Below are 10,758 nucleotides of genomic sequence, written 5' to 3' on the forward strand. Positions count from 1 at the left end.
AAGCCCCAATACTATATATGTAACCTGTTTCGAGCGCCAAGCTTCCTATGAATTTTTTCAAACCTTCTACTCCAACTTCACTTGGAAAAACAGCAACACCGATTAAATATAAAAAACCTACATATAGGATGGATGAGAAATTAGCTATAAAACAGATTTCACAGAAAATAGAGCCTTGCTAAGCACTTACTTGATGCTATAGTTGTAAACCACAAAGATAGTTTGCAGTTTTCTTTTCTTTGACAAAAATACAAAATGTACAGAAACAAAGAAACAAACTGTGTTAAAATACCAAGAAGCATCATGGCAGCTACAGCTCTTCTTGCATGATTTTGAAGATCTAAGTAACAGAAACAACGGTTCAAACTGTAGCATTGAAAAGCAAACATAACTTTATGGTTTGACAGCAATTTTTTTCAAACGCAATAATTACTGGCTACTTTGACAAAATTGCCTGGTGACGCATATGACTTTCTTGTAACTTTAACAATTAACTATTTGCTAGAAACGATTATTTACAAGTTATATGCTTACCATTAGGAATGGCCATACATGAATTATATTCACACAAAACGAACAGTCCAAGGACACGAGGGTTTGCATTTACCCATTGTGGTGAAGAGACCCCTGCTATTGCCAGACATAAAGAGACTACGATACATACTCCAGTAATAGCGTAGTGCGTTGTTGGAGACAATTTCATTGTTGTAGTTTAGGCACCACCAACAATGTTTAGTAAACTTCGGCTGTTACAAAAAATATTCTATTTGCTTGTATGAAGATGTGATAATATACTTGAAAGTCACACATACCTTTGGTCAATCAAAGAGAATCTTCTTTATTGGGCTTAGCCTACCTAAAGCTCAAGTAGATAGACATCAACTAACGCTTGTAATAAAAGCGTAGTCTTTACCCGGGTCAAAACACCCATTTCTTTCATGCTCAGCCTTCCCTCAAGTAGAAATGCATTAACTGAACCGTATAATTTGAGCATCAATGGGTTTACGCAAGTCAAAAGAAAGTTACTTTCACATTCAACCAGTGCACTTTCAATGTATCGTTTCAGAGAAGAAATCAATATAACGTTTGGGTGAAACCAAACTTTCGCCCAACGTATCGTGTCGCATTCACATTCACTTTCTGTAACGTTTCGTCACAGTGGTGCCTAGACCCCTTGATAACATTTTCCAAGTTGCGGTGACCCCAAGGAGAATATTAGTAGGCTATATTAAATTTGACTTCAAAATTTTCGAAAATTTACTCCTCACTATACTTTCTTTCCTGATACTTGTCTTGTGCTGCATCATGGACAGGCAACATAAATTTTACGCAACAAATTTTAGTTTAATCGGCTATAATTAATTAGAGAATAGTGATATTACCGCGAGAATACGAAAGAAGTTAGCTAGTGCTGATTTTTACGTAATACAATGTTGAGCACTGTTCTTCAGTATTTTATTTCTTACATACACTTCAGACCAAAATGCTTGTGTTTGTTTACTGTTTTTGTTTCTCAAAAATAAAGTGGTCCATGAGTTCATTTTATTGGGCTATAGTGGTCTATGGCTAAAACGAGTTGGAAACCACTGACTATAGGTGACCCCAGGTAAATTGTCAGGCGACCCCAGTTGGGGTTGGAACCAGCATGTTGGGAATTGCTGTTTTAGGCCAATGTCACAATAACGCTTGTAGACAATAAGCATTGCAATAAAGAAAAAAACATTTAAGGTACAGTAAATGCGTAAAATCGTAATCTTCCAACAGCCTTGCTTAATGTTAGTACATTTTACTTTGCTGCAACATCAATATAAATAATAATCACAATTGTATAAAAATGCCATCATCGATAAGTAATAATGTACTTTGGATAAACACTGGCGTCTTTAAATACTACATATAGTTCGGGGTCTTGCATATCATCAACGACACTGTTATAGGGCGTTCCATCCTGCTTAACCGGTGCGACTCTCAGATCGGGATTTCCTAAGCAATAATGTCCAGTGATAACTTCAGCCAAAATAATGTGACTGAGTCCGTTTTGATCTCGTGTTGCAAAGGCACTTGAGTAAGATGCTGTTGTAGCAAAGTACACTCCTTTTCCAAAACGAGTATCTTTAAAGAAAAATGCAGTTTCTTTATTTGCTATGTTTTCAGCAACATCACTATTAGGTTGATAAAATATTAAACCAGAGATTTTACAAAGAATACCATTTGCAAAATGTGACAGGAGCTAGTTTTGGGACAGATAGTCAAATCACAGTTATTTTTAAACCCAGACCCACTTGTGTTTTACTAAATATGTATATTATTCGACATCTACAACCAAAAAAGTTAAAATATGAATCGTAACAAACATTATAAATTAAGCAACATTATTTCTCGTTTATTAAAAGTCATTCTAAAGGCATAATTTAAACAAAACTGGTAATTAAATTATGAATAAAAAAACTATTACTTAATAATGGGTACTAGAACAAAACATTACCATTCCTCCCAGCATATCCTTTGTCGAAACCATCCTTACATATTTTTTCTGCAACACCTCTTAGAGTTCCATGGAAAAGGTCCTGAGTGACTAGAATGTGCGCTAAACCAGACATGCGAAGTTGGGTCGTGACTGTCTCTTTTTGTGCCTTGAATTGCCTGTACAGCGTGGGATTTTGCACCCTTTCAATCTAAAATATAACAAGAAATATCGCTTATAGGAAACAACAGTAATAGAAACAATGCTTCCCAAGTATTTCCGATGAAATTATCGCAACTCAACCCAACATATAGTTTAGTTTACCTGCACCACTTCTTCTTGAAGGGTTACTATAAATTTCATGTAAACATCGTCATATTCTACAAGATTGTTAGGGACAAGGACATTCTTCCAAATGTAATTGCCCATATCCACCCAGGTATTTGGAAATTCTGGAAAACATGTTTCAAATTTTCACAGCGAAACACATAATGGCGATTTTAGTTTCGGGGATGATTATAAATAATCAAAACAACAATCATGGTGTGTTTAAAATTTAAATAAGAACTTATGAATTGGATTAACAGACCAATGCATTGTTTGAGATTATATTGTGTTCACTTCCCCAATGTTAATAATTCTGCATTGCTATGGTATAGTATTAATTCTACATTCTGGTTATTCGTGGGTTAATTTTTATAATCTTTTTCATAAAGTCCGACTAGCATCAATAATATTTTTAAGAAAATAATTATTTTGCTGTGTAAAACTTTCAATATCGTTTTACCTGCATTGTGTGCTGCACGGTTTTGAACAATTCCTGGAAGTTGCTAAAATAAATATTGACACAATGTATCAAATTCTCGAAGCAAAATTGAAACTTTTGACCAAAAATAGCCAATATGCACGAGCGCCGAAAACCAATAAATGTTGGCGCTATAATAATGTATTTCTGTGTGTCATTTACATAGGGTGTCAAACAATGACGATACCTGCGTATTGATTGGCTGTCCATCTCGAACAGCCGAGATCGTCTTTTCTATTTCGTTTATAACCACATCGTTTTGATGTTCAACAAGATTGACCTAAAAATGAAAATGTTCACTTTGAGAAACATGTATTGCTTTCTGAACCTTCTATTCCAAACACCGTGTGCTCTGAACTTATGTATTCCAAAATTAAACCATCCTAGTTAGGCCTGCCTATTGCCACATTGCAGAAACGATCCGTTAATTGAGTATGATTTAGCTACTATGTTCAAGAGTAGCTAAATGTGCAGTGTTTCGCATTTGATTTTTACCTGTCGCAGTGAGGAATTGGGGTTAGCGTTGACAAAATCCACAATAGTCTCCACGACAATTGGAACGCAAATTTCGGGTTGCCCACCGTGAAATGGACCACAGCCAATGACTGTCATAGCAAGTGATTTAACCCCTACTGACACAGCATCGGATAGCACGTTTGTGACGCAACGACGAAGTTGGAACAAGCACGTCGTGGGGTCGTTATGCTGCCACCTATAAAAGCAGAACGTGTTTTTGTGTTATTTTAAGCATCACATACATTTCACAGTACATGTTTGAGGCAACGCTTAAAGTAAGGACAATAGTTAATCAAATAGTTCCCGTACCCCTAAACCGAAATGTTAAATAAGATAAACTCGAAAGTAACGTCACACAAACTCGTATTGCATAGTTCTTATACGTGATCAGGATATAATTTAACTAGTGTTTACAAAGAAAGTTTGTGCGACACGAAAATGAACACTTGCCTTGGACCAAGCACAGTCACATCATATGTGTATGGCTTGTTTACTTCTGCTTTTCTTACAATGTCACCTGGATTCAACATTGCGGGATTTTGTGGGGGAAATAAAAGACCTGGCGTGCCTATGCAATTAACATAAAGATGAAATTTACAAACGTTATTGAACATTTTTGTGTCCAATTCATTGTGAATCTGGAATGTTTACGTAAATGACAGCTGTCAATATTAAATGACGATATAACTTACGTTACTGTTGCATTTAGTTGGGCAAACAAAAATTGGTGGTACGGAATGTATTAAAATTTGATAACGAAATGTATTAAAGAAAAAGCAAAAGCATTTTGTCCCGAGAATATATAAAATTAATTTAACTAGTTGCATACCAGGGATAATTTGCGGTACGTTGACTCCATTGTTCGCTTCTACCCTTTTTGATCTCACAATGGCATCGCACCGCAGCTTGGTTATATCCATTTGCAGTAAACCTATCTTCACCTGACTTCCAGGTATCCCTGCTGTTCGATCGTCAATCGGCTCGATTCCACAACAAATGCACTGAAAAAAGAATGCCACAAGAGGCTGTTCTCAACTGGTAGTCCATATTACTTTTCCATAATCAACATTTTAAAGTACCGTAAGCCTTAGTATGGTTATTTTATTGGAACGACAAAGCTTAAAGCAAGTGTACCGATGTATGAATGATGCAACAAACCAAAAACTTTGCACTTACCACGCTAAAGCAACAGCTTTTAATTCTTCTCCAGGGCGTTTCATCCTTGTTTAGTGTATCTGTTTTACATTTCAGTTAACTGGATTTTATTTTATTTGTATTAACAGCTATATACCTAACTCGGCTCTCCACCCGGTGTAACAATTTAAAAAACTGACTACGCAAGCCCCAATGCTGTAACCGTATCCCGAACCAGCAACCCAGTTTCCTGGTAAACCTCCTAATCCACCTTCACTTGCCAAAACAGCAACACCGATTAAATATAGGAAACCTACATATAGGATGGATTGAAAATTATCTAAAATAATCGATTTTACAGAAATTAAAGTTGGAAAAGTACCTACTTGTTGCAATAGTTGTAAACCACATAGATAGTTTACAGTTTTCCTTTCTTTTGCAAAAATACAAAATGAACAGAAACAAAGAAACAAACTGTGTTAAAATTCCAAGAAGCATCATGGCAGCTACAGCTCTTCTTGAATGGTTTTGAAGATCTGAGTAACAAAAACAACACTTCGAACTTAAGCATACAAAAACAAACATATTATTTCTGTTTGCAAGCGGTTTCAGTATTTCCTGTAACACGTATATACACCATCATCATTTCGCCGAAATGGAAAGTGCGAAAATTGTTAATAAGCGTTACGCACCACTGCGTGTAGTTTCCAATTTTTTTTTTCATTTTTTTTAAAAACCATAAAACGTGGTCAAGGTACGTTCAAATCGGCATTTTGAGGATGGTTATACACCATCATCATTTCGCCGAAATGGAAAGTGCGAAAATTGTTAATAAGCGTTACGCACCACTGCGTGTAGTTTCCAATTTTTTTTTTCATTTTTTTTAAAAACCATAAAACGTGGTCAAGGTACGTTCAAATCGGCATTTTGAGGTCTGGGAGAAAACGTTTTAGCTTGTAAAGTCACATTTCTGGATTCAAACAGTATTTGCCAACGAAATGACTTTAATCGGTACTTGTTTACGTAGTCGCGCATATACAAATGCATACATCGCTAATCCAATGTTGCGAAACAAACAAAAAGACATTCCGAGCCTAATATTTTTCTATAAATTGGCACAGATGTACGTTAGAGCAAGAAGTTTCAGCTTGTAAAGTCACATTTCTGTTCTCAAACAGTATTTGCCAACGAAATGACTTAACCGATACTTGTTTACGTATGTCGCCCATATACAAATGCACACACAGTATATAGTCCAATGTTACGAAACAAATAAAAAGACATTACGAGCCTAATATTTTTCTATAAATTGGCACAGATGTACGTTAGAGCAAGAAGTTTCAGCTTATATAGTCACATTTATGGTCTCAAACAGTATTTGCCAACGAAATGACTTTAACCGATACTTGTTTACGTAGGTCGCCCATATAGAAATGCATACACAGTATATAGTCCAATGTTACGATCAAATAAAAAGACATTCCGAGCCTAATATTTTTCTATAAATTGGCACAGATGTTCGTTAGAGCAAGAAGTTTCGAGTTTTGGACATTTCTATTGCCTAGAGTCGAGTCGTCTAGAGTTCTTTAATTCCAACCTAAACTGAAACTTCTTGCTCTAAATTTCATCTGTGCCAATTTATAGAAAAATATTAGGCTCGGAATGTCTTTTTATTTGTTTCGTAACATTGGATTAGCGATGTATGCATTTGTATATGGGCGACCTACGTAAACAAGTATCGCGGTTAAAGTCATTTCGTTGGCAAATACTGTTTGAAACCAGAAATGTGACTTTACAAGCTAAAACGTTTTCTCCTAGACCTCAAAATGTCGATTTGAACGTAATACCTTGACCACGTTTTATGGTTTGAAAAAAAATGAAAAAAAAAATTTGGAAATTACACGCAGTGGTGCGTAACGCTTATTAAGAATTTTCGCACTTACCATTTCGGCGAAATGATGATGGTGTATATACGATGGCAAAAGTATTGGTTACTTTAACAAAACCGTCTTATAAATACTACAACTAGTATAACATGTTGCGCAAAATGCTTCGCCAAATGCGACTGTTTACAAGTTATATTCCTACCGTTAGGTATGGCCATGCATGAACCATTTTCGCACAAAACGAACAGACCCAGGGAACGAGGGTTTGCATGTAACCATTGTGGTGAAGAGGCGGCTGCTATTGCCAAACATAAAGAAACTACGATAAATACTCCAGTTAGAAAATAGTACGTTGTTGGCGATAATCTCATTGTTGTAGTTTAGGCGCAACAAAGCTGTCCAGAAAACTTTGGCTGTTACAAAAAGTACATTTTTGTGAAACACGTTAAGATCTAACATTATCTACCTGAAAGGCACACATACCTTAGGTTCCTCTTTAACGCCAGCTTGATTTACAGAACCAAATAATTGACATAACTTATTATGCTTCTAGCTAAACCCTGAATAAAAGTTTTGCCGCGTAATAATTGAGGACGCTATGTTGTGCATATAGTGTAATACTTTATATGCGACTATTATCCATGACTTTTAACATGCTTATTGTTTATTAGTATGCAAAAGTACACTACTTCATTGCGCTAATCCTACCCAGAGCTTAGGTAGAAATTCATCAACTAAAGCGCGTAATTGAGGCACAACCCTTAGGCACCTCGGAACACTTCCTTTTTCACGTTTCGTCTGCACAAAGCCCAAATAGAAATGGCTGAAGAAGCGTGTAACTAAGGCATTAACCTTACGTACATCAAAACACTTTTCGTTCGCAAACAACTGTTTAAGTCTAAAATGTATCGTTTCAGATAATAAGAATTAAAACAACCTTTGGAGTGAAACAAAACTTTCGCCCAACATGTCTTAAAATCGTGTTTCCATTATGTTTCGTAACGGTTATTTTAGGCTATTTGACGCAGTAATGCATGTACACAATGCGTGTCGCATTAAAGCACTGCTTTGCCTTATTGCACTAGGCGCTTTATCAATATAAACTGCCTAACTAACACGAACCTGGTAGTTCCCACGTCAATACAAGCTGTAAATACAATGAACACTGCTTTGGTCGGGCGTTCCTCATTTACAACCAAGTTGTCCTTCGTTATTCGGAGGAATGCTCGACTTTCTTTTGTTCGGCCACGCTAGCTTCGATTATTTCGAGAAGATACTTGGCCAAAGGAACGAATGCGTTTCTCGAAACGTAAACGTTAACAATACTTTTAAACAAGGGATTTATTGACATTTTATTGGGTTATTTAACCAGCACCATCTTTATTTGACAAAATGAGAGGCGTCTGTTTAAAATGGGATATAAAATCTACAACAGAAACTTTTACCTGGGCATAACCGGATTTTCATGAACAAAACAACAACAAGGCAAACTGTTTTGGAGGTAATCAAAAACATTTCGTTGACTTTAGCCAAGGCCAAAGCGAACTCAATGCCTCCCAGTGCGTACATCATGTCTTCTGGAAACCACAAAGACTAGACAAGTTGTCTGAACACGTTTTTCCAACATCCAACACATTTTCTTTCAAGCAGATACGTTGTTCTGTGAAACACCACTGCGGGTAGTAAAAAAGCAGTCAATCTCACACTGTTGTTGTTTGGTGTCATTTGTGACGCCGAGACGATTTTACTGTTATAGCATGCCCAACTAGAAAGTGAACTAAAAGCTTCAGTTTGTAACTAGAACCGTATGTGTTTGGAGCACGTGGTTCAGGACAGTTTCTGTACGAGCACAGCTTTACTATATGCATAGAAACGGTTTACACACGTGCAACAACTATTTGGAATCTTAACTAATATATTGTGGCGGTGGCCTTATTGAGCAGCGGCGCCATATTAGAGTCATGTTAGAAACGGGCGTTTATCAACAGACAACGCCGGTAATAGAAGAAAGCAACTGACACGCTTCGATGCGTACGAGTAAACACAACAGGAAGGTCGACACAATATCTCACTTTAATCACCAAAACAAAAGTCCAACGCTTGTTCGTGCTATAAAGTAATTTAGACCTCGTTCCAGACACGAAAAAAAATAATACCAAAAGAAAATCCTGTTGCAACAACATAACAAATATTTTAATATTGTCTCAAACGAAGACTGGGCATGATTCTCTGTCGGTTACAATGTTTCATTCATGAAGGAAGTACCTGAAACTTAACAACCCATGACCGTTGTTTGGGTGTGCGTGTTGCATTCAATTAGCTTGAAGTATTTTTTAAAGTTTCTGCACTGATATACTGTGAAACATGTTAGAGATACGATATCGTTTCCTTTTCCAGTGCCGGTCGTACGTGCAAGGGATGTTGTTGCCTTAAAAGCTTAAAGGGTGTTTACAGTTCACTAAACAGCCTAAACTGGGCTCCTAAATACACACGCAAAAGCAAAATTGCAAAACTTAAAATCTTTAAACAGCGAAACTTTATTTATCTCGTCATCTTTAGCACGGCATATGCCATATGCACATGTTTTGCATGGAATAATTTCTATTTTCCTGAACATGAAAAGGTGTGCAGGGTGCAATATGCTTTTCACTCCGCAACAGTGAGACTTGGTCAAGGAATAAAGCACCCGCCGGAATTTTGTTCCATGTAAAGTTTTATCGCTCTCCATTTACTCAAAACAGAATTTCCCGGCTGCTGCGTTTGGTGCTGATTATTTTCGTCACCGCTTGTTTCACGTTCCACTCCGAAAATTCCACGAATGTGCTGCAAGTCTTCAGCAAACTTTTTGCGTCCGTAGGCATCGATTCGTTTCCATAAAGTTTGATTAAAATGTTCGTAAAGTGCAATGTCCTGATGCGAAAAACACTTTCTTCTTATAAAAATGCCACAGAAAACAAAATGTAGAGTGTATACTACAAGACTGCACCATGTCACCAAGCAAATAAACAATAAACGGTTTCAGATTTAATTTTTAGATCTGCAGCTTATTGTGCCATTATAATACCTGAACCAGTTTTATTCAATAATTTACATGCTACGTTGGCAAACCTAATCACCACAAAAAACTTACGATGTTGTTGAGTTTTTGGAACGCATTCTTTTCCTTGTCCGTCCTAAATGGAAACTCGCTTGTATGAAGCTTCTTTGTGTCTCTCGGGATGTTTACTTCACTCAAACCACCCGATCCGTCTACTTTTAGGCGCTTTAAACTGTCGAATTCTGGATAATCCCGGGGCTTTATGCTGTCGTATTATATTCCATGTTATGGATTTTGCGCTTTAAGCGACATGGTATGCTATTGATATTACGAACAGCTTAGGGGGTTACCCTAGGTGTTGTTTTCGTCGGTTGTGGCTGTTTGTTGACAAATTAAATCAGCTGAACTGAACCTTACAGCAGGGCTGCCACTCTAGATATTTTATAGCTAGATCTAGATGGTTTTGGTTAAGCCTAGATGTAAAATTTGGGATCTAGATGTTTTTTTAACGTTTCTAAAGACCATAGGAACAGTAAAGCCTACAAACGTTCCACCCAGATAACCACAAAGCCTCGACGTTATAATGTTAGAACAGTAACAGAAAAAAAAATATAGTGATGAAAAGGAAGAAGTAAGCTTCTTTATCAAATATAGATCAATTCATAATAAAAACCTTTATATGTGTTGGTTTTTGGCTCATATATTACATTTAATGGGATTATTTTATGTTTAGATATATTATTTGATGTTTAATTTTTCAATCTAGATGATTCTAGATACTTTTTGAGGTCAATTTAAATTATTTCGTTCAAACAAAAGTGGCAGCCCTGCCTTACAGTGCGGTAGGAAGTTGGAAGTTAGAACACTGGCTTCAATTTATAGAGTTTTTTTCCTAAAAAATGGTGGTAAGTTTAAC

General features: G+C 36.5%; 2 protein-coding genes across 2 annotated transcripts; both read right to left on the reverse strand.

The window, feature by feature from the left end:
* Positions 1-1,478: 1,478 nt before the first annotated feature.
* LOC145208823 (protein mono-ADP-ribosyltransferase TIPARP-like) lies at positions 1,479-3,977 on the reverse strand. Its single transcript, XM_080079075.1, has 6 exons — positions 3,765-3,977; positions 3,457-3,549; positions 3,252-3,294; positions 2,789-2,916; positions 2,486-2,675; positions 1,479-2,112 (listed from the first exon to the last, which is right to left on the reverse strand). The coding sequence occupies exons 1-6, from the start codon at positions 3,879-3,881 to the stop codon at positions 1,841-1,843; spliced, it is 843 nt and encodes a 280-aa protein (XP_079935201.1). The 5' UTR covers positions 3,882-3,977; the 3' UTR covers positions 1,479-1,840.
* A 218-nt stretch (positions 3,978-4,195) lies between these two features.
* LOC145208822 (uncharacterized) lies at positions 4,196-8,145 on the reverse strand. The gene is made up of 6 exons (XM_080079073.1): positions 7,008-8,145; positions 5,306-5,455; positions 5,077-5,232; positions 4,962-5,020; positions 4,615-4,786; positions 4,196-4,353 (listed from the first exon to the last, which is right to left on the reverse strand). Exons 1-6 carry the CDS (start codon positions 7,174-7,176, stop codon positions 4,196-4,198), a joined length of 864 nt encoding a protein of 287 aa, XP_079935199.1. The 5' UTR covers positions 7,177-8,145.
* Between the last annotated feature and the right edge of the window lie 2,613 nt (positions 8,146-10,758).

The sequence above is a fragment of the Phallusia mammillata genome, unplaced genomic scaffold, assembly GCF_965637545.1.
Source record: "Phallusia mammillata unplaced genomic scaffold, kaPhaMamm4.hap1.1 HAP1_SCAFFOLD_362, whole genome shotgun sequence".
Classification (NCBI taxonomy): Eukaryota; Metazoa; Chordata; class Ascidiacea; order Phlebobranchia; family Ascidiidae; genus Phallusia; species Phallusia mammillata.